Source organism: Arachis ipaensis, chromosome B10 (genome assembly GCF_059453495.1).
Source record: "Arachis ipaensis isolate K30076 ecotype BB chromosome B10, ASM5945349v1, whole genome shotgun sequence".
NCBI lineage: Eukaryota > Viridiplantae > Streptophyta > Magnoliopsida > Fabales > Fabaceae > Arachis > Arachis ipaensis.
The window spans coordinates 2,595,410-2,617,960 of NC_142435.1; the positions used below are offsets into that span (position 1 = coordinate 2,595,410).

Consider the following 22,551-nt stretch of genomic DNA (forward strand, 5'->3'; position numbering starts at 1 on the left):
ACATAGAGTAACTTCTAACCTAATGGTTTCTATTAATTTTAGATACTCTAGCTAGGATTGATGTCTTATGTCCCTAAATATTTTCTTGTAGATACGCAAGGTCTAAAATGAGGAAGCATTAGAAGAAAGGGAAGCAAGCCAACCAATGAATTTATGTTGTCTGAACCCTCTCAGGATTGTCATCATCAGCCAACCAATGAATTTTGCTTCACATGATTCCTAGAAGTCAAGAATTCAAAAAAGCATAGGACATTGTCAACATCAGCCAACCAAGATTTTTTGGTTTTATTAATTGCTTCAAAATTTTAAGATTTTTAAAATGGATAAACTCTATCAGTCTCATTAACTGCTACTATATATTCAGCATTTTTTGCTTTTGTTTTGTCATGTCTATACTTACCTCTTTTTTAATTATGAGATATTAAGATTAGTGCTATATTTTATAAAATATGAAGATATTGTGTCATGAGTCATGAGACTTGCATATATTAGAGTTTAGTGTACATTTTCATAAATAAAATGTTTCTGATATCATTCAAACTCAAAAAGGTGAAGTGTCATTATTAATTACCCTGTGATTTTAGTAAAAGGCTAACTCTGATTTGTCTGTGTCACTGTCCAAGTTGGTTCAGAACTTTAGGTGACAACCATCAAACCATGTTTGTTTGCTTCTCAACGCATGCATGTGCATGGACACGCACATGGAAAGTGAAAAGGGATAATTAAACCAACAATCTTTGAACTTAGAAGAAGCTACTCCATTTCATTTCATTTCAAGACCCCACAAACTCTCTCAAGTCAAAGAGGCCCTTTTAGGCACAATAGTGTGTACATGATTTTCCCTGAAGAATTTCAAAAGCTTCTATATTTTTTTACCTATCCTACTTTCACCCTGCTATTATACACATGCAAAATTAGATCACTGCAGAAACATAGATAGAAAGATGCAAAATTACAAAATAGGAGGGAAAATAAACAAATTTAGCATAACAAGAAAAAAGCAATTTTCAATTTTGATCAAGTATCAACCCCTTTCTAAATGTCATCTTCACATGAAGTCCTTCTTGCTTTGTTGTCCCTATCCCAATATGCAGGCTTGTATTTGTCAAGAGATATCTTCCCACTGAATGATTCAAGTGACTCCTCTAACAGAGGACCGCTGTAATGGTGCTGCCTCTGCAGCGGCTCCGACCAGATTCGGCCACTCCGGTTTCCCACATCATAACTTGGAGTTGAAATGTAACTTGTGTCCATGACCATGTCGCCGTCCAGTATACGAAGAACCTTGAATAAACAAGCAAAAATAATTTTAAAAACAGTTAGTCAGGGAACATGGTCAAATTCAAAAAACATGATCGAAACATGCAGCATTAGCTTTTCCTATTGATTTTAACTTAAAACAGAGTTTGATCAAATTATAATAAATATGTGATTGAGAATTCTTCAAAGCAATTTTTTCCAACAAAAAATAAGTTCAAGAACTTGTTTACCTGTGACATGCGTGGTCTAGAATGAGGATCTCGCCGTATGCATAATGATGCAGCATGCAACATGCAATAGACCTCATTTTCTAAGTATTGGTTCCCCAGCCTTGGATCAATCAGTTCCTCAATGGCATATTCTTCCAACAGAGGTGGTGCCTGTTAAATATCAAGACATTTACTCAAATTTCGACAAGACTTGGCATGAACAACCAGAAACATAAAAGGATATTAATATAGGATTTCTGATTGTTAATTATAGACATAGCCATACTTTAAATCTTAGGCAATGTTTGGTTGGGGATAAAATAAAAGGTGAAACTTTTCACAGAATGATTCGAGTAAAAATTGCAAATATAACTTACCCACTCAGTAAGACACTGCTGTCCCTTAGGCCGCATGAGATCCACAGCTTTTCTCCCTGTAACAAGCTCCACCAATACCACCCCAAATGAATAAACATCAGCTTTTTCAGTTATTTGGCCGCTTTGAGCATATTCAGGAGCCAAATACCTACACAATAACGACATATCTTAATTGTGAGTTCATATTTCTCAGACAAGTTTTGATTATGAAAACCATTCAGGACAAACACAAATACATACCTGAATGTTCCAATTACTCGGGTTTCCACACCCGTGTCTCCATCAGGTTGTCACCTCGCCAATCCAAAATCACCAACCTTGAAATCACAATATAATGCTGTTAAAAAAATTAGGCATGTATGTAATCCAACTCAAATTCAGCATACACCAGAGTTTAGAATGTAATCTATACAAGACTCAGAAAATTTTGTCTTTTACATCCAATGGTAATTAAATTTAAAAATGTAGATGGGTGGATATTCAAAAGTGAGGTAAAGGTGCCTTTTATAGTGTAAACTACAAACCTACAAGAATGCATTGTACAATAGGCAAGCACTACCATACCAGTGGTTCAAAATCATGAGTTATGAGAATGTTGTTAGGCCGCATGTCACGGTGGATAATGCATTCCACTCTGCACTCTTCATGAAGATATTGTAACCCACGAGCAGCTCCAATGGCAATTTTTTGCCGTGCAACCCATTCTAATGGTTCTCGCTGTCTCCCTGAAATAGTTTGAAATATTAGACTAATTTTCAATCATATCAGGAAAATATATGTCTTGTTTCAATCACTGTATTCAAAATGAAAAACATCGTCACATTAATCCTACTTCACCACCTGCTTTTAGTTGGCATCAGATTAATAAAAATCAAAGTAGCAAACATAAGTCTGATATTATAGTCTAGTGCAATTGAAAAAAATTCTGTAAGAACAGAAGTTCGGATGCAAGAGAGCAAGAGAAATCACCATATAAATGTGAATCCAATGATCCATTGCATATGTACTCGTAAACTAGTAGCCTTCTCTTATCCTCTATACAGAATCCAATCAGCATAACAACATTTCGGTGCTGAGCACAACTCAGGACTTCTACCTCTGAGCAAAACTCAAGGTCACCCTGAGAACTAGCCAATTTATGTTGCTTGACAGCAACGACTTGTCCATTCGGTAGAACCCCTCTGTGAACGGATCCAAATCCCCCCTCAGCCAGGAAGTTGGCCTCAGAGAATCCACCAGTGGCAAGTTCTAACTCGGCATAGCTGAACCATCTTCAAGTCAGTCACTGACTTGCCATTATCTTACACAAGAAATTAAGTAAGTATTTCATGAATCAGTTTAACATGAAGCCAACCCTTGAAACTATCTAACTAATACAAGGTTAGCATTGGCTGACGGCTCTGTGAGTTATGGTTAACAGATTGGCTTAGAGCATGAGAGAGATTTGCTCTCAGTATAGGTAAGAATTTCTCTGACCACGCTCACTATCTCAGATTTTAGAACTATATCAGATTGAAGAAACAAAAAATCATGAAATTTTTCAGAACAATATCAAATCAATAACAAAATTTCCAAACAATATCAAATCAATAACAAATAAATTCAGAACTGTATCATAATTCAGGCAAATCAAATTCATGAAAAATAAGTTATCTAAAAAAAACCTCAGGAGGGCAGTTCCAGAACTGTTTTGCTAGAAAAGGGGAGTTGAGGGAAGGGCGAAAGCGAGTCGGCTGCTTGAGGGTGAGAACGATGGTGAGCGTACGGCTTCTTGGACGGTGAGAACGAAGGTTGGGGACTGGGGGGGCACTAGTGAGTAAAGCCCGCCTTCTTGGTGTTATCATCGTTCTGCTTCTTCGTCGCCATTGAAGCTCAAGCTCTGAACTCTGAATGGGGATGATTGATTTTGAGTCTGAGCAAGCCGTGAGACACCTACTATCATTTGAGCCGCAAACACAATATCACCAAAACAAAAGGAGTAGTCTGGGTGCTCTACAAGTTCGTAGGCGCTCACAGTTTCCTCTGTTTTTTCTCCAACAAAATTATCTTTATTGGAAATGGAAACAGCTTTCCATTGTACAGAGTTGAGTTGATTTTTTCTTCAATTTCAGAAAAAAATGGGATCGAGGTGAATTGAGTTTTTGCACAATGATAAAAATATAATTTTACTTTTTAATGTTTATAGAAATTATATATTTATCCTTCTTATAAAAATATTTAATTACAAAATTACCCTACTTTAGTTAACATATTAACTCTTATTGAGTTAAATTAACTCAAACTAAAACTAAGCATCCAATTAAAACACGCCACGTCACAAGGGGTAATTTACATGTTGGAATAGAGGGGGTTGGGTAGAACTCACCTTTATTTTAACATCATATTATAAAAAATATTTAATATTATTAATTATTACTATTTACTAATTTTTTTTTGAAAAATCTTGGGGGAGACCATGCCACCTTAGGCCCCCATCAATCCGCCTCTGATGCTGGTTTTGGTTGTATCATTCGAAATTCTGATGGATGTTGGTTGAGAGGTTGTATTGAAAAAATCGAAGTGTGCAGTGTTCTTTTTGCTGAATTGTATGCGATTTGGAGAGGTTTACTTATAACTTGGGATAGTAGATTTCGTGAGGTTATTTGCAAAACAGACTGTTTAAAAGCTTGTTTTGATAAACCAAAGAATGTTTGGTAATGATATTCCGAAATGAGATTTGACAAAGCATGAACAGGAGCTTATGAATTGGAATTAGAGAATCTCTATTCTTTAATGCAGAGAAATACGAATAGTGTTGTAGATTGTATGGCTAAAGCAGCTGCTTTTAACGCGGACATTTATTCGAATTAGAGTCAACCATGGAAATATCACTCCAAACCAAACCATTTTAAAAAAACCAGTTTTTTTTTTTAAAAAATCCAAACCACATTGCATTAATTTTATGTGGCGTCGAGCTTCCCTCGGCGCTTCTCCTTCGGTCTTCTCCTTTCTCGTTTGCGGTTGTCATCCTTTGATTTCACCGTCTCCGTCTCGCCGACTTGCCGTCACAGGTGTGGTCACAGCGTTAGGACCATTACCTAATGCTCGTAGTCTTTGTTTGCTTATGATGTTTCTACCTTCCAAACTTGTTATTCTTCTATTTTTCTTGCCACTGGGTTAGGTTAATTTAGTTAGTTTACTAGTTTCTGATTCTTGGCTCAATGTATTTGGAATTGTTCTAAGTTGGTGATGTATGGTGGAGATTCACTATTTTACTACTGTTTTTCTGAGTTTACTGTTATATTCTGTTGAACCAGTTTGATTGATGTTTTTGTTGGATTAATGGATAATTTGCCAACGAGCTAAATTGGTTACTTGATCTGATTGTCTAAATTCTGTTAATCCATGATATTGATTGCTGGATTCTTTGGTTTTTACTTTATTATTGCTATTTGCCATGCTGTTATGCTATATGGTTTAGTGAATATGTATTATGTGCTGATGAATTGGAATTGCAATTTATTGATTTGATCATGCCGAATTTCTCAGCTATCTTGTTGCTTTTGTGTTATTAAGGCTGAATATTTTATCTCTCATCCAACGCACTATTTTTTTTTTTTTGTTCCCTTTTTTTGTATTCTTTTTCATTCTTATGTGGCTGGGGAAGAAACAAAAGCTATATCGAAGCTTTGCTTCTACTTTGAGGGAGTGGCTTTAGTCTTTAGCAAGAAAAGGTTGCTAAATAATGTAACAAGACATTTTGTTGCAAAATTTAATATCGTTTTGGGTTCTTAGCGAATTCAAAATAGATCCTATATCTGATTTGTACCTATGTACAGATACTAGTATATATTCTACGAATTAGCCCTGAAAGTTGGACAGAAATGACAGAGAGAGAAGAGAAGAACAATATTGGTATTAAAGTATTTGTGAAGGAGGTTTAGGAGTTTTAGAAGGAGATAGAAAAAAGAAAAATACATCTGTTAATTGTGAGAACAAACGTGGGGATGGTTTAAGAGTGAAAGTCCTCAGTTTTTGAGATTAGCCCATCATTTTAATTTTAATATTAATGCTGAGTTGTTTAAGACTTAAGAGTCCAATAATCCAGATATGTTGTAGTAAGTAGTCTATAAAAATATTAACAAAACTAATCAGTTGTTCTTTATACTATGTGATAGGGGTGTTCAAAACCGATCCAAACCAAACAAAACCGACCAACCAAACCGAAAAACTGAATAAATCAAAAACCGAAAAAACCGAAAAAATAACATTTTGCAGTTTTTTTGCGGTTTGGTTCGGTTTTTGGTTCTTCAAAAAAAACCCTAACCGAACCGAACCGAACCGGTTCACTTAAAAAGCCTAATTTATAAAGCCCCCTCCCTCAAGCAGATAACCTAGCTAGCCGCCACTCTCTTCACTCGACCACTCCACAACGCCAAAACTCCTCCTCCCACCCTCCTCTCTGCATCTGACTCGCCGGACAGCACAGTCACGGCGGCCCTTCCGCATCGCGCTCCTTCTTCTCGGCGCGATCCTTTCTCTGCCTCCCTTCCTCGTCGCGCTTCCTTCTCGCCGTCGCACACTAACCCTCAGTCAGGGAGCGAGCCCAGACCCCAGAGCTCCCCTCCCTTTCCCCTGCACAGCGCCGTCTCCGATATTGCAGTCACAGGTTGCTGATTGCAGCGTCGTAATTGTCCTCTACTACTCTGCCATACGTCTCCGTCTTCTTTAGTAGGATTTTTTTAATTCTGATGATTTTGGGTTTCAATTTGTGTTTATGATTCTGAATTTTCATTTCTATTTTGATGATTCTGTCATTCAAATTCTGTGTTTAGGGTTCTGATTTTTTTATTGTATTTTCAAAATCTGTTATAATTATGCAGTTATGGGACTTGGTGTTAAACCTCTTTTATTGTTGATTTGTTTTTTATTGATTATCAATGTTCTGAAAACCGGATCGGACCGGCCAGTCGAACCGATCCAACCGTGAACCGACAGCTTAAACGGTTCGGTTTACTAATAGAAACCGCTATTTTAAAAACCGGATATGAACCGCTGAACCGGCCGAGAACCGGTTGGTCAGACCGGACCGGAACCCGGCCGGTTTATAAGAAACGACGCCGTTTCCTTCTTTCGTTGAATGAAAAGGTTGCACGCGTTTCTCCCCCAGCCCCATTCCTTTCTCTAACTCTTCCCTTCAGCAAATGCCCTAGCTTCACCAAAGAAAGAAACCCTAGCCTCCACCAATCTTGTCGCCGTCTGTCGGAGTGGGAAACTGCTGCTGCCGCCTCCGTTGCACTCAAGAACTTCCGTCTTCGTGCTATCGGCGTTCGCTACTTCGATCTCACCAACCCCTGTTCGCTCTACATCCCCTGTTCGCTCTCACGAATCGCCTGGTCGCCGTCGTCTGCGCGCTCAACAGCTCTTCGTCGTCCGTCGAAGGTCAATACTCACTGCTAGTGGCTTGTTCTTTGTGTTTTTTTATTGTCTGTTCAGAAATCAAACCCTCTTCGTGCTTGTTCATCGATGGTCAGTGATAGTCATTTCTAGTGTTTTTGTTTTCATTGCTTGATGATTATTGATTAAGTGATGCGTTGCTGTTTTCTTTTTTTACTTTGTGCTTGAGATTGAATGCTCTGTCAGTGCTTAGTGCTTGTTCTTAGTTGATTGGCTTTGCTCACTACTCTGGCTTGTTCTGGCCTGCTCTTGATTGATTAACTCTGTTACTGACTTATTGATTGATGATAAATTGCTACTGATAAGCTGTTACTGTTTTGTTAGGGATAAATTGTTACTGTTACTTATAAATTGTTAGGGATTAGCTGTTACTGTTTTGTTATGTTTGTTGCTTAATGGTAAAATAGAAATCAAATCAAATATTGTTTGTTGCTGAATGATAATCTTTGTTGCTGAATGCTGTTGGTAGTATTAATTCTGTGCTGCTATTAATTCTTTGGCGGTGCTGCTGCTGTTTTTAATTTTGTGAATGATTTATTAATTTCAATGAAAAATTTGCCACAGATGTTGAGGGACTCTTAAGCTTATATGAAGCTTCACATCTTAGGATTCATGGAGAAGACATATTAGATGAAGCTCTTTGATTCACCTTAAATCCATTGATCTTTGTTGCCTATGTTAGTTAGTGTTTGTTGATGGCCTGGAGTTTTGAGCTGTTTGTTAGATGAGTTTAGTTGTGATAAATTTTGATAACTGTTATATTTTGAGAAGGTTTGGTTCAGTAATTAGGTTGAGCTTGAGTTTAGATTGTGATAAATTTTGATAATTGTTATGTTTTGAGAAGGTTTGGTTCGGTGATTAGGTTGAGCTTAATTGTAGAAGAGGTCTTGCTACTTAGTTGTAAGATTGTACAGTATTAACTTATTAAATGATTAGAATTGCATTTTGTTTGAACAAAATTGCATTTTGTTTGAATAGTGTTGACCTATTGAATAGTATTCAATGATTGGAATTGCATTTTGTTATAGATGGTGGTGATTTTCTTATGGAATGACTAAGTTTGTATTACACTACAAGTATGTGTTAGGCGTTTATTTATAATTTATTTATTATTTTATTATTAAATGGTTTTTCCGGTTAGACCACGGTTGAACCGGTTGAACCGATGAATTAGTGAACCAGTAACTAAAACGGTTCGATGACCGGTTCGGTTTTCAAAACCTTGTTGATTATTATTCCCTATTGAGTATTTATTGTTGATTTTTTGGAAATGTTATTGATTATTTGTTGAACCTATTTTATTTTGTTGTTCTGCTGCTTCTGTTAAACTTTTATATGATTCTTTGTTTCCAATTTTGATTTTTAATGCATATATCCTCGAACTCCAGCTCTATCTCCTGGTTTATCTGCAGCTCTGGCCGGCTCTCATGGTATCTCAGATAGTCATGAATGTCGCAACCGGCTGGATTTGTTTGAATTTCTGCTTCTGTTTGAATAATTTATGTTCTATGTTCAGTGTATTTTGAAATTGCTAATTGTTGTTGATTGTTGTATTTGTTTATGCAGTTTGTTATATTTGGGGGTTTTAGCTTATGAATGTGTATTATTTCTAATTGTTAGGGTTCTAGGTTTTGATTGTTAAAGAAGGTGTGTTTTTTAGTGTTAAGGTTCTAGGTTCTAATTGTTGTATTTGGGGGTTTTAGCTTATGAATGTGTATATTTATTTGATTAGAGAAATTGCTTTGATAAGATTGGAATATATGGACCACGTAACATTATATTCTTTGATAAGATCTCTTGGATGTTGTACATGTATATGTGTTGTGTGTGCATGTTTTCTAAGTTATTGGGTCCTGTTTACTGTGCAGTGCTCTGATTTCTTTTGGTCATCTAAGATATCTTCATTTGTTAATTGTTATGTTAATAGATCACGCTTTAAGATACTGAAAGATGGAATGATCAACTATCATGTATTTCCAAATTTGACTTGTGATTTAGTCTATTGGTTCACGTTAGATAGCTAATTAGCAATGTACTGATCACTTATTAACAGTGGTTTTAAAAATTATGGTTTGAAAATTGAATTTCTAGAAACTGGTTTTAAAAGTGGATTTTTTGTTAAAATATCTGGTTTGAAAATTGGATTTTTAAAAACTAGTTTTAAAATTGGATTTTTGGTTGAAGAAACTGGTTTTAAAACTGGATTTTATAAAAAAAAACCGGATTTAAAACGGTTTGTATGTAAAACCGAATTGAAAACCGGTTTGTAAGTAAAACCGGATTTAAATTCTAAAACCGGTTTAAAACTGGTTTTTATTTTTTCAAACCGGTTTAGAACTGGTTTTTCTCTTCAATCCAGTTCTGGTTTAGTTTCATGAACCATAAAACTGGTTCTGAAGTGGATCTAGTTTGGATTTATAAAAATCCAAACCATGTCCACCCCTAGTGATATTCAACATTTAATAGATTTAGATATGAATCTAGCCAATTAATTTAGCTTTGCCTTTTTCTTTCTTTCTTTTTTGTTTAGTCATAAAAAAAAAAGGTAGGACCAAATATAGGATTTTTTTTTCTTAATTTAGATTAGAGAAAGATAAGATGTGATATGTGTTGAATTGAAGATTGGTTTGTGATAACACATCTCTGGGCAAATATAAACATGTGATGTGCCTCCTAGTTCCCTTTTGGTGTCTGCAATTCCTTTTCCTTCTCATCTTTTTTGGTTCCCGATAAATTGTATTGATTTGTGAGGAATCAAAATCAAATCATGGAAAAATTATTCTGCTTTCTTGGCCTCGTTCGTGTTTGATTAATTTTCTGTCCTTGGATTCAGTTTCTTCACATTTAGGGTTTTGAGGAAATGGCTGCGGCTTGCAAGCGATTGGCTCAATTGTCGGGCTTTAGGTCCTCAACTTTCAACTCAAGTCTCAGATTATTTTCCGCAAAGGGAGGGATTGGTGATACAACCGCTATTGTAATTTAAATTTACCTTCTTACCATTTTTATTTTCTGTTTTCATGGTTTTTTGTTGTGTTTTCTAACTAATGTGCAATTTTAAGCTCGATAATGAGTGTTAATGAGTGGTTTGTCTTACCATTTTTTGTCTTGCTTATGGCTTTTGCTTTTTAGACTAGGGGACTTGAGGAGCAAGGACTGCCCAAAAAGCAGGCTGAGGCAATAACTGCTGAAGTTTGGGAAAATTTTCAAGAATCATTCTGGAAGAGGGTGAGGTCTTTTGATGTTTGTATTCTTTGTTTGTGAACTTTACCACTTTCTTGGAATCTAAAATAGTAGTTTCGTGTACTAACATAAATTTTTTTTCCCTCCTTTTTCTTTTTGTCCCTTGAAAGATTGAAATGCTTGAAGAGTCCAATCAGTTGAAACCCAAAGCTGAAGTGGAGAGCTCACAGGTATTTGGAATTTGTGCATATCTCATATTCTCATTTAATCATGAGATGAGAAATTTGATTATATTGATATAGATTTGATTATATTGATATAGATTTAAGATGGAAAATTTATAATGTAGATGAAGCTGCAAAGTGAGATTGAGAAACTGAGGATTGATATGGAGATTAATCACAATAAATTGAGGTCCATTTTAATTTAACTGATTGACCAGTTGACCCACTAGTTTTTTTTTGTAACTTTATCCTCTTTAAAGTGCAACTTAGTGCAACTTTGTGGATGTGGATTGTGATGCAGGTTAGCCATAGATGAAGCTAAGAGGACTTTCAAAACAGAGTTGTCATCCATAGAAAATGAAGCTGAAGGATATTCTCTAAAAACTATTTTGAAAGTGTCTGTCTTTGTTTTTCTTGGCCAAATGGGTTTTTTTTTCTTGGCCGAACATATAGATAGTTTAATTTAGGATAGTTTAATTTAGGAGTATCTAGTACTGGTTCTGGATCAGACTTTGATGTAGTTTCTCACAATTTGTTGTTTCTATTTGAATTCTCTTTATTTCTCTCTTCGTTCATCATTACTTATCAAACAAAATGAATAAAATTCTTACGGTGATAAAAGAAGAGAAGATGAAAACAGAGATGCTGATGTAATTTTGAGGGTTAGAATTTTACACCAATGAAGAGACTAGAATAAATTGAATAAAAATATTTAAAATTAATGTCCGCTATTAATATCATAAATTTGATCATTTTATGATTAGAATTAAATATTCTTATCATGATTAGACCGGTGACATTATCATATATTATTATTATTATTAAGATAATTAAAAGTATTTTTAATTAATAATTAATAAGTAGTTTAATTATGTATTAAATATTGATTTGATATAATTATAATGAAAATATGTTTCTAAATTAGTATAATTATGTATTATTTATTAAATATTAATTATAATATTATTATACTAAAGATATTTTTTATAAAATAATTTAAAATAAAAAAAACTGCATTCATTTTGGAGGGAAAATGGAATTACGAGGAATCGACACCTCACCTTTATTAGTTGAAGGAAAACCAATTTTAGTATATTAAGTAGATAGATAGAGAGCATGAAAAATAAATATATTTCTATGTACGTTTCTATATTCATAAAATGCAAAATTCATTTACAAAATGGAATAAACTACACTTTATTGTCACCGAGGACCAGAAAGCTCAATGGCTTCAATAACAAAGGAAGGTTCTTCATGAACATCACTATAATTTTGGGAGAAACTGCATGCTCTTTCTTCATATAAGTTAGACCCTCCTTGCGGCTCCTCCGGCTGCGCCGAATGCCCAACCAGGCCTTCTAGAATCTTCAAGACTTCCGACATCTTCGGCCGCAGACTCGGAAGTGACTGAGTGCACTGTAAAGACAGCTCCACTGCCATTTCTAGGTCAACTGGATCAAAGCATCCCCTTAGATCCCTATCAACTAACACTTCTAGCCGCTTCTCCTCAAATAATGTCTTAACCTTCAGGAATTCAGGCCAGTACACATTACTCAAAGTTTAAGGTCAATATATACTCAATGATGGAAAAAAAATGGATTACATGAAACTAGAATTGAGCAATAATGACATGTTGCATTGATTTTAAGATTACTTGGTTGTGAAGCAACAAAACATTTGAAAAAATTTACTTGTTACTTACCCAATCAAGAATCATTCCCTTTTGTACTTGACCATTCCCAGCATCTAGTGCCTTTTGTCCTGTTATGAGCTCCAGAAGTAATATGCCAAATCCAAAAACATCTGTTTTCTCAGAAGACTGTCCAGTGGAGAGATACTCCGGGGCAATGTGGCCTACTGTACCGCGCACGGCGGTGGTGACATGCGAATCCCTTTGATCCAACAGCTTAGCAAGGCCAAAATCCCCCACCACAGCTTCAAAACTTTCGTCTAGCAAAATGTTTGCAGCCTTAACATCCCTGTGGATTATTTTAGGGTTGCACTGCTCGTGTAAATACAGAAGCCCGCGTGCAGCGCCAACAGCAACTCGCATTCGCCTGTTCCAGTCCAGAGATGGCTTTTCTCGGCATGTGTCTGCTTCGGAACAAGGGAAAAGATAAAATCCATCAAACACTAAACATATCACAAGTTAATAAAAGAACAAACAAATTAATGAATAATTGGTAGCACCAATACATAAGATTTAGGCCTCTAACTACCAACTATACAAGGAGAATCACTGTTTCTTGTTTCCCCATGTAATGGAATCAGTAATTGACATTAATTTTGAGACACATTGTCTTAACTATAAGATAGGATGAACAACAAATGATAAGGATTAATATGAAACAAACCTCTCAAGCGATCAGCAACACTGCCATTAGGCATGTAGGGATAAACAAGTAACCTTTCATCTGGAGTCATACAAAATCCATAGAGACGCAAAAGGTTACGATGCACGGCCAAGCCGATCATCTCAACTTTAGTTTGAAATTGCATTTCTCCAGTGTAATTGGGATCTCAGCCTCTTCATTGCCACCAGCATTTTGTTTGTAAGGCATCCTTTGTAGACAATGCCAAAGCCTCCTTGTCCAAGGATGTTCTTTTGACTGAAATTTCCAGTAGCAATTTGTAGTTCACGGAAGGTGAACCTCTTCAAACGGCCAATATCAAATTCACAATCTTGCTCCACTTCAGATGTCAATTATTACATATTGTCAGAATATGTGCATATCTAGAAGCAATAAAAAAGGTAATGAAGTTCATTTAAGGAGGTACCATAAGATGTATAGAGGATGCGTGATCTGTACCAATGCAACTAACACACAAGCATCACTGAAATTATAAATGTGCAACTGATGCCAACAACAACAGAAATCACCCTTTGGTGATGACTCTTGACTTTCTGAGATGATCCTGTATCTGTAATTGAATCATTATCTGTAACATAGTCCACTGATTATTGGGTTTTAATAAATAAAAGTTAAATATATTACCGTTTAGTGGTTTTGAAATGTCCATACAATGTTCCGAAGGAGATGTACAAAGGAAGTTATTTCCTAAAATACTATTATGATAAAAGAAGTATAGTGTCAGTTAATGCATGATTAAAGAAAATTAAAAAAAAATACAAGTGTTTATTCTTTTTAATAGGATAATCAGAATTTAGCTGTTGCATATCTATTCTATCCTTCTTATAATAACATGTAATTTACCCCCATGACATGTCATCTTCTAATTAGTTGCTATGTTAACCATAGTTGTCCATAGTGAATAATTATGTAATTTACTAAAAATTCAATCTTTGATTCTTCCCAAATTAAGCTCTCACACAATGAGCCCTAATCTTCTGTATCTCCTTCCTCCATATCCGTTTGTCCCTCTGTCTCCTCTCTCTCTATGGATCCTACTTTCATCACTACCGACACCCAAATACGTACATTCCTCTTCCTCCGCCGTATAACCACCACCATCTCCGTCAGGTTCCCAACCACGTTCTTGTGAACCCTACCGCATTCAATTTCAACCCTCCCGTTTCTTTACCCCCCAATCCACTCTTTGTTCCTCAGGTTCCTGTTCTTTTCGGGCATGATTCGCGTCACCGTAGTTCAATGCTATCGCAGCCTCCTTCAAATTCTAACCCTAGCCGCAGTGCTTCCAGGTTCAGTAAGGAGTGCTTTGGCGGAGCAAACCGCCGTTGCCGTGTGGTTGTTCCTCCGAATTCCAGTATCGAATCGAAACTTTGCTCGGAAGAGGCGCGAGACTCTTCTCTCAAGACAACGGCTTTGGAACTGGATAGGTACGATTACTATAGAGCAGATAGGGTTCATGAATATAATGGCATTCCAAAGAAACAGGTTAAGAGAAAGAGTGCTTTTCTTAGAATCCAGGCGCCAAAACCGAGCAATGGTAAGAATGAGGATGATGAACAATTACATTGTGATGATTGTGCTGTTGTTGACTCATTGGTTATTTTAACACTAAAAAAATTATTTGGATTTACGTGCATATCTACCTTAGTTCCTTTGGTGCTTGGTTTTATTGCTTTGTTTATTATATTCTGAAATTGTAAGTCATGTAAGGTGTTAAATAAGCATATGGTTTCCTGGTTTGTATCTCATCAAGTGTTTGTAGGTTGGAACTACTGAATGTTTTGTCTTTTTATCACAAAATGTAGAATCACCATTAATAGATTGTTCCAACTCTTACTTCCTTGTGCAATTTGATTTTAACATGCTGATTTTTTATGTTGTAAGATATGATTCTGATTGGACTGAAAAAAATATTTTTTGCAAATCCTTGTTTGGACACAGAACAGCATAGTGAGTTCAAATTCATAATGATTAATGAGGTCTGATAAATAAATGTCCTACTCCCTCCGCAAGTGAATTATGGTTAATATTAATAAACATGGCATAGAGAGTTCAGAATAATTAAAGAAAGGGAACCGAGGAGTTTTCACGGTTCTTCCGGATTTTAAGCATTTGTTTAAAGATAGGTTTGGAGCAATGATTGAGTTGTCTTTGTGTGCATAAAAATAATTAGCTTCTACATTTTCCTTTAATGTTGAGTGTTTCTTGTTTTAGAGGTTCTTGGTTGCCTGAAACTTGAATTTAAGTAAATGGTGGAAATGTGTAAAGTAAAGTGGATTTTTTTTCTTCTTTTCATTCTATTCCTCTAATACTTGAAATCTTAGTTCATAATCATTAGCAACTGCTCCATTGTAGATTGATTTTGCCTTTGATGATGCTGATGCTATAGAAGAAGGGACACTTGTTGCTATCATTGGGCGCCGTCGTCACAAGTAGTGCCGCCTTCCTCACGGTATCCTTCCCTCTCACCTAATATTATTATTATCAAGATCGGTACATGGATGGATAGACGATAAGCATAATTCCTTTGTATTTTGGGGGTACATGGATCAGATATTTTTCCATCTACACATTCAACTTATCATTCGCAGGTCTGCAAACTCTCTAAATTGCTGTTGTAATGAATAAGCCTCGTTCTTTCTGCAGTTTGCTTGACTTTAATATTCATTCTGAAGCAAGATTTTAGACATCCTAACCACTTCTGGATTTGTTCAAGGCAAGTGGACCTCCTGGGATTGGATTAAGGCCATTAAATTCTCCAAATACAGTCTCTAGTATGGGTCAGTATGGCCAGATCCTCCAGCAGTATCAACAGCACCAGAAGTAGTCGCAGTTCCACCTTCAAATGTCAGCCGTAAATCAGTCGTTTCGGGATCAGGGCATGAAAGCTATGCAAACTGCACAATCCACACCAGATCCATTTGGTTTGCTTGGCTTGTTAAGTGTGATCAGGATGAGTGATCCAGACTTGACATCTCTTGCACTTGGATTGATCTTACTACACTTGGATTAAATTTGAATTCATCTGAAAATCTACACAAGACGTTTGGGTGTCCATGGTCCGATGAACCTGCAAAGGGTGATCCAGAGTTTAATGTGCCACAATGTTATTACGCAAAGCAGCCCCCTGCTTTACATGCGAGGTTTTTTAATTATGCCATAGAATCGATTTCTTTATTTGCAAATCCTTCATTAGGCTTACTGCTTGTTGCATGATGCAGCAAGGTTACCTTTCAAAGTTTTCGGTGGAAACATTGTTTTACATATTCTACAGGTTTGCAATTACCTCTTACTTGATTTCTAATTGGCTTGCTTAGTATTATAATTAACCAGTTTTTTTTCTTGGTTGCAGCATGCCCAAAGACGAAGCACAATTATATGCTTCAAATTAAATGAGCTGTATGCACATACCCTCCAATTCATCCTTTTTTTGTTATTTATATTTTATTTTTCTGTGGTTAGGGCTTATTTCCAAATTATGTTGGGATTGTTACAATTTGGGAGCAATTAATGGTTAAATCAGTCAATACTTGGTAACCTTTATTTGTTTATCAGTCACGGATTTTAAGTATTCCTCCTGCAAAACTTGGCAGGAACTCCTGAATTAAAATCTAAATTGTTTTCCTCTGACTAATAATTTCTAACAAGGTAGGTGATTGTTGCTTTCGGGCACAATAGAGGATGGTATTATCACAAAGACAATCGTTTCTGGTTTATAAGAGTTTCCAACATGGAGCCGCTTGTTAGAACGAACACATACGAGAGAGGATCTTATCACTGTTTCGATCCAAACACATTTGAAACTGTTCACAAGGTTAGCTTTATACATAATAGTATTCGTAGTGTTCTTAAAATGATATCTCGTGGTCCAACGTTTATTGTTTTCCTTTTATCCCTGATCCTATTTTAGGCCTCTAATGAAAAAAAATCCTTGCAGGATAACTTTGTTTTACATTATGAAATGTTGGAAAAGAGACCGCCTCTACCACAGCATCGAGTAGGAATCAGAACCTTTATTGTAGAGTTTCAACTGTAAATTTTCATTCTGGATTTTAATTCCTCAGAATGTCATTAGCATAAGTATTCCTTTAGTTTGGGCTTTCTCGTACTATATGTTGCTTGAGTGATCCAAGCATTTCTTCTTTAACTGCTCTAATTTGAACAAAAGAATTATGATACGTAGGTATTTCGATAACCTAGTTATCTGATGGATTTTGTCTGCCCCCTAGCTCCAATGCACACAAAAGAAAAGCACCTTTGTCAATATTTGATATGGTTCCTAGGAATTATGCGTCAGAGTTAACACCTAGCTGAATAATGATTTAATTAATGTTAACCTGATATCTGAATCTGACAGACCAAAAACTAATTTGTTACAAATCAAGGTTTCATTTAAGAGTTTGTTTTTGGCTAATGACTTGTATGCACAAGGCAGGAGTTGATTATAGGATTGTTTAATTTTCCAAAGTTACACTCCCATTGCATGACATCATTTTGCCCTTTCCCCTGTTCCATTGTAGTTGGGTCAGACCAGTAAAAGTATATTTATTTCATTTCGGATTATTTAGTTCTTTCGGCTTTCATATTAAAACAATTAGAATGTTGCTTGATATTTTAAGTGATCTAATCCATAATTATCTTGGTATTTTAACAAATGGTTATGAAAAATTGTCTTTAGGTTCTAAATTCTTTGGTAGCATCATTGAGGCTCTGGCTCAGAATACTTGTTCAGCATAATATGAGTATTATACTTTAGTCTTTACTCTTTAGGCACACTTTTAAATATTATTGACTAATTATTGGATAAAAACAATAAATCGTGTTGATCCCGTCACGTTGCTCCAAACATTTTTCACTTATTTTTCTTTCATTAGAATTAGAATTTATAATTTTCAAATCAACATAATGTTGGCCAAGTTCAGCACCACTAATATCTATGACAACCAAGTCTTAAAACAAGTCTTTTCAATAAATAACCAGAAAACATTCCTGTTCCTAGTGCTTTACACTTAATTAAATTGATGAAATTAAATACCAAAGCACGTAAAAAAAAAGACATTATCATCACAACAAAATGTCGGACACCAAACCTCAATCCGAGGAGGTGGAATGCATAGACCAATAGTTTAATACATTCAAAAAAGTTGAATCAACATTTGGAAAGTTTAGCATCCCTGGTCAAGAGTACCGAAGAATTTCGAAGCTAAGACAATTCATCTGCAAGAAAGAAACCAGGCAACATCTAACTCAGTTTAAGGAAAACACACACAGGATTAAATAAAACTAATGCAGATGCCTATAATTTCTATATCTATTTAGTTGGAACCTAACACAATGGACATATTGAATTCCATCTTGCCTCAGAGAAACACAATGTTCAAAACATACATCACGAGAGAGGCAGTGGCTTGATGAGTGTCAATGGCTCAAGCCATTTTACTTGTGGAATACCCTTCTAAAGCTTTTAAATGTTATAGAATTAACTACTATATTAAACATGATTCCACATAAAAATGTGACTATATTTGTAGAACTCCAAAGTGTGAAACAACTTGTCAGTTGCCACCATTCAAAATTCACCTTTGCCTTAAGATTACATTATGGTCTTGCTTTCCATCTCAATCTTATGGCTATCTTCATCTTCTGAATCTGCATAATGGAAATGAAGCAGTTTGAAATCAAATAATCAGTTGGAAGAAATTCATATTAAGCTTTTGAAACTTCTACAGGCTGAAGCTTCTACTGAAAATAAAGCAATATAGTTGACGTAAATCCATCAAGATTTATTGAATAAAAGTAAACTGCAGACAGCAATGTGTTTAGGCACAAAGATGTCCTAAAATCATATACAATTACATTGAAGGAAGCAATTTAAGGGGAAGAAGTCAACCAAAACCTAGCTACCATATCAATACAGATACCAGATTCAGATGACACATTAATAACCCGTGCCAGAACTTCTAAAGCATGTCTACTTCCATGAACACACTAAGCATGCAAAACATATTGAGAACAATGCTCTTTGAATCAAGAGTTTACATTAGCAAGCCAGGATCTTTCAACTTACCAGATCGAACATCATCACTAATTTTTCCTCTTGCTTGAAGTTGTCTAACAAGCATCCGAGATATCATCACCCACCAGTATATATGCAGAACAAGCAAGCAATATAGAAGACTGTTGAACACATAATAATATTTTCGACCCTCCACTTTGTGCTTTTCCTTATCCAATGTGAGCAAAACTTCATAGCTGGCAAAGAAAGATGTAAAACTAATGAGCATCGAAAAGCAAGATTATACAGACAACCAACAACTGTAATATTACACTTCGTAATCAATTGTTGAAATTTATACATGGAAAGATCTTCTTTCTAATTTAGTGAATCTTTTATATGAGCTATTATTTGATAGGAAGGGGAAAATACAACATAGGATAAAAGATTACCGAAAAGAAACCACAAAGCTAAAGGAAAACAAATGATATCCCGACCCCCCTTTTATTCTTTTTTATTCCGCCAAAAAAAACACACAAATTATTGTCAAATGCATTATTCGGAGGACTGGAGCAAGTTATTATTCACAAATGCATTGTTAGCAGCAACAACTAATCCCTAGTAACACTGAACCTGAAATTACAACAGCAGCAAGTACAGCAACAGGTAATCCCTAATCACACTGAACCTAAATTTCAACAGCAGCAAGTAATCCCTAATCACACATTCACACTAAACCTAAAATTTCAACAAACATTACAACACAGTAACAAGTAATCCCTAGTCACACTGAACTTGAAATTTCGACAGCAGCAAGTAATCCCTAATCACACTAAACCTGAAATTTCAACAAACATTACAAAACAGCAACAAGTAATCCCTAATCCCTAAACAAAAATTTCAACAATGATTTGATTTTCAATTTTAGCAGCAACAAGAAAATTTAAACAAAAATTTCATGAAGTAAAGAAAGAGCAGCATCACAGAATCAGCAAAAATTAGCAATTTCACAGTTTCACATTAAAAATCAGCAAACAGAGGCTATGGGGAGAGAAGACTGAGACACGAACTGAAGAACTGAAGAACTGAAGGACTGACGAATTGAAGAAGTGAAATCAGCAAACAGAGGCTCTGGGGAGAGAAGACTGAGACACGAACAAGAACTGAAGAAGATAGCTGTGACACTAACCTTCGACGGAGACACGAACGGCGATCGGGGAGACGACGGCGAGCGACGACACGGCGAGCTGCTCCAAGCCAACAAAACAGAGAAGCCACGGAGGACGGACGGAGGACAGGGGGAAGGAGGACGCTGAGCTACAAGAGAGGGCTTGGCCACAGACGATGCCGACAGCACGGACGGCGGCAGCAGTGCGGCAGAAATGTTGCAGGGAGGACCTAGGGTTTTGGTTTGGGGATTTAACTTTGCTTCAGAGTACAGTGATTCACGAATTGGTAGGGGGGTTGTTGGGGGAAGGGGTGAGGGTGTAAACTGTAAACGCATTAACGCAACGTTGGGTTTTTTTTTTTCCCCTCAAAAAAATCAAAATAGGGTCGTTTATCAAGAACCGAAGAGTTACCGGTCGGTAGAACCGGCCGGTTTTCAGCCGGTTCGACGGTTTGATAGCGATTTTCTAAGAAGAGGTTATTAGAGATGGACCGGATCGTTTTTACTGCCGGTTCCCAATTGGACCGGTTCAATTGGCCAGTTCGGTCCGATTTTCAGAGCATTGGTAATTAGCATGATTTAATCAAGAATCCTCACAGATATAAGTATATAACCATTTCAGTTTGAATTTTGCGAAAAATAAACAAACACAAACAAATTAAGAAAATTATAGATTTGTATCTCCAAAGAAATTACAATTAAAAAACAAAAAAAAAAATTTGCATGACAAGACAATAATAAATTAACACACCTAACAATGTAAGACAGCACAATGAGAATGAAAGTAGCCACATGGTGACCCATGGACACCCCAAAGTCAGAGCACCGTGTCTCCCAAAATATTAAAGCAAAGAAGGAGTAGGAATATAATCCAGCAGCATACATGTAAAGTGCCTTCAGTTTTAACCTGAAATGTTTAGAGCTTACAACTCTATCACCAGACTTAATTTGAACACAAAATTTATAGCAAGGGAAAATGATTGATGAAAGATATTAAACATTGCAACTGGATAACTATAATAACTGGGCTTGTAAGCAAATAATCTTACTTAATCTTTTGATCTGGCCAGACCTGGCTCCCTGGCCCCACCCAAAAATTTCTTCTATTAGTAAACCAAGGTTCATCATAAGCTACGGACAGAGCAAGTACTTCTGCTGACAGAAAATAAACACATTTCCAGGCTGATTCCTTGAACTTCCTAATTTTTTTCTTCTCTTATCATTCTGGAAATCCAGCTGCTTATGCCCCTTTCCAAATATCAACCGTCTACCCAATTTCTGTAAATGTTGTTTACTTCAGTTTATATGAACAAACTAGAACCAGAAATAGAAAATTCTAAAAGTATAGAACGACCACAGTGCAAGGCCACCAAATGATGACTCCTATCATCATCACAGTTTGATAGATAAAACAAGTGATGAAAAGCATAAAGAAAAATAACATGAAAAAATGAGACGAGAAAAGAAGCTTATATGTTACCAAGATTATATAAAGTAAGAATGTAATCACCTAATTCAACATAAATATTTAAAATCAGTTTTACCATCTATCATGAACGAGGGAGGGGGGATGAAGCATGCAGATATTCGTTGTCTTTGGAATTTCCAATGATGAAGGGTCAGCATTTTTGCTCTTTTAACAAAAAAGTATGTTAACATCATAAATTTAATTAGCTTGTGAAGAAAGCTAACCAAACCCTCACTGATAAACACACTAATCCAATAAAGGAAAGCAAAAAAAGGATCAAAATGTTGATGCTGAAGCCCCCAGTAGAAATAAAGAAGATATCATAAATTATCAAGGCATATCTGTGAAGATAGCATAGAATCAATTTTGTTATTTACTTTATATATGATCAAATCACATCAGTGTTATTTTAATCAAAATTATACCATTAATTTGCATTGAATTTTGTGAAAATTGAACATCAATAAGACTGACAACTCATATTCATGCATATTTGAAACTCTTATATATTACCATCAATTTTGATCTATAAAAGAGTATGTCTAATGATTTTAGATTGATATAAAATTTTTTAGATTTGATCTACAATGCACAAACTTCTAATCCAACCTATTCAACGTAATAATTTTGATATAATTCAAGTTTCTATCTCTTCCTCTCCTACCTAAGACCCTCAATCTCAACAGAGCTCCAGATAACAGAATTGGATTGAATTTAGGGATTCAAAAACACATTGAAGATACTGTAATCACCCCCAAGCTAAACAGTGTAAGAACCATCTCACACATCTGAAACTATAATAACAATAACGCCGCACAGAACAACACTCCTTAAACTGATACAACAACTCACACATATTATA

General features: G+C 35.7%; 4 protein-coding genes, 1 long non-coding RNA gene and 1 other non-coding gene across 17 annotated transcripts; 2 read left to right on the forward strand and 4 right to left on the reverse strand.

The window, feature by feature from the left end:
* Positions 1–736: 736 nt before the first annotated feature.
* On the reverse strand, positions 737–1,950 carry LOC107619917 (inactive protein kinase SELMODRAFT_444075-like). The gene is made up of 3 exons (XM_016322150.3): positions 1,847–1,950; positions 1,491–1,640; positions 737–1,284 (listed from the first exon to the last, which is right to left on the reverse strand). Exons 1-3 carry the CDS (start codon positions 1,880–1,882, stop codon positions 1,036–1,038), a joined length of 435 nt encoding a protein of 144 aa, XP_016177636.2. The 5' UTR covers positions 1,883–1,950; the 3' UTR covers positions 737–1,035.
* A 460-nt stretch (positions 1,951–2,410) lies between these two features.
* Positions 2,411–3,999, reverse strand: LOC148578956 (uncharacterized). The gene is made up of 3 exons (XR_015902815.1): positions 3,533–3,999; positions 2,816–3,146; positions 2,411–2,571 (listed from the first exon to the last, which is right to left on the reverse strand). It is a non-coding gene; the product is annotated as an uncharacterized LOC148578956 (long non-coding RNA).
* A 2,964-nt stretch (positions 4,000–6,963) lies between these two features.
* On the forward strand, positions 6,964–11,249 carry LOC107623760 (uncharacterized). Its single transcript, XM_088503354.1, has 6 exons — positions 6,964–7,267; positions 10,116–10,256; positions 10,412–10,507; positions 10,633–10,692; positions 10,812–10,876; positions 10,988–11,249. Exons 2-6 carry the CDS (start codon positions 10,143–10,145, stop codon positions 11,151–11,153), a joined length of 501 nt encoding a protein of 166 aa, XP_088359480.1. The 5' UTR covers positions 6,964–7,267; positions 10,116–10,142; the 3' UTR covers positions 11,154–11,249.
* Positions 11,250–11,889: 640 nt separating this feature from the next.
* LOC107619918 (protein CLAVATA3 INSENSITIVE RECEPTOR KINASE 4-like) lies at positions 11,890–13,236 on the reverse strand. The gene is made up of 3 exons (XM_088491352.1): positions 13,041–13,236; positions 12,389–12,780; positions 11,890–12,210 (listed from the first exon to the last, which is right to left on the reverse strand). The coding sequence occupies exons 1-3, from the start codon at positions 13,183–13,185 to the stop codon at positions 11,890–11,892; spliced, it is 858 nt and encodes a 285-aa protein (XP_088347478.1). The 5' UTR covers positions 13,186–13,236.
* A 676-nt stretch (positions 13,237–13,912) lies between these two features.
* Positions 13,913–17,329, forward strand: LOC107622870 (uncharacterized). Of its 12 annotated transcripts, none has more exons than XR_015902869.1 (7): positions 13,913–14,595; positions 15,414–15,510; positions 15,705–16,201; positions 16,280–16,332; positions 16,411–16,591; positions 16,707–16,872; positions 16,996–17,329. It is a non-coding gene; the product is annotated as an uncharacterized LOC107622870 (transcript). The 12 variants fall into 12 exon arrangements; XR_015902904.1 differs by having other exon boundaries at positions 16,411–16,457; XR_015902858.1 differs by having other exon boundaries at positions 16,411–16,457; positions 16,711–16,872.
* Positions 17,330–18,008: 679 nt separating this feature from the next.
* LOC107619919 (uncharacterized) lies at positions 18,009–20,557 on the reverse strand. The gene is made up of 4 exons (XM_088503355.1): positions 20,124–20,557; positions 19,126–19,310; positions 18,639–18,707; positions 18,009–18,275 (listed from the first exon to the last, which is right to left on the reverse strand). Exons 1-3 carry the CDS (start codon positions 20,555–20,557, stop codon positions 18,652–18,654), a joined length of 675 nt encoding a protein of 224 aa, XP_088359481.1. The 3' UTR covers positions 18,009–18,275; positions 18,639–18,651.
* Positions 20,558–22,551: the final 1,994 nt, after the last annotated feature.

What these genes read in the sequence shown, in the direction of transcription:
- LOC107619917 (XM_016322150.3), bottom strand. Translation starts at nt 1,882, where the DNA reads ATGCGGCCTAAGGGACAGCAGTGTCTTACTGAGTGG. An exon ending in AGCAGTGTCTTACTGAGTGG is followed by an intron (nt 1,641 to 1,846) that starts GTAAGTTATATT and finishes GATATTTAACAG; the next exon opens with GCACCACCTCTGTTGGAAGA. An exon ending in CTAGACCACGCATGTCACAG is followed by an intron (nt 1,285 to 1,490) that starts GTAAACAAGTTC and finishes TGTTTATTCAAG; the next exon opens with GTTCTTCGTATACTGGACGG.
- LOC107623760 (XM_088503354.1), top strand. Translation starts at nt 10,143, where the DNA reads ATGGCTGCGGCTTGCAAGCGATTGGCTCAATTGTCGGGCTTTAGGTCC. An exon ending in AAGAATCATTCTGGAAGAGG is followed by an intron (nt 10,508 to 10,632) that starts GTGAGGTCTTTT and finishes GTCCCTTGAAAG; the next exon opens with ATTGAAATGCTTGAAGAGTC. An exon ending in ATTAATCACAATAAATTGAG is followed by an intron (nt 10,877 to 10,987) that starts GTCCATTTTAAT and finishes ATTGTGATGCAG; the next exon opens with GTTAGCCATAGATGAAGCTA.
- LOC107619918 (XM_088491352.1), bottom strand. Translation starts at nt 13,185, where the DNA reads ATGCAATTTCAAACTAAAGTTGAGATGATCGGCTTGGCCGTGCATCGT. An exon ending in TGTTGCTGATCGCTTGAGAG is followed by an intron (nt 12,781 to 13,040) that starts GTTTGTTTCATA and finishes GTTCCGAAGCAG; the next exon opens with ACACATGCCGAGAAAAGCCA. An exon ending in AGGGAATGATTCTTGATTGG is followed by an intron (nt 12,211 to 12,388) that starts GTAAGTAACAAG and finishes GAATTCCTGAAG; the next exon opens with GTTAAGACATTATTTGAGGA.
- LOC107619919 (XM_088503355.1), bottom strand. Translation starts at nt 20,557, where the DNA reads ATGCGTTTACAGTTTACACCCTCACCCCTTCCCCCAACAACCCCCCTA. An exon ending in TTCAGTTCTTCAGTTCTTCA is followed by an intron (nt 19,311 to 20,123) that starts GTTCGTGTCTCA and finishes TTTCTTTGCCAG; the next exon opens with CTATGAAGTTTTGCTCACAT. An exon ending in TAGTGATGATGTTCGATCTG is followed by an intron (nt 18,708 to 19,125) that starts GTAAGTTGAAAG and finishes TCCATTATGCAG; the next exon opens with ATTCAGAAGATGAAGATAGC.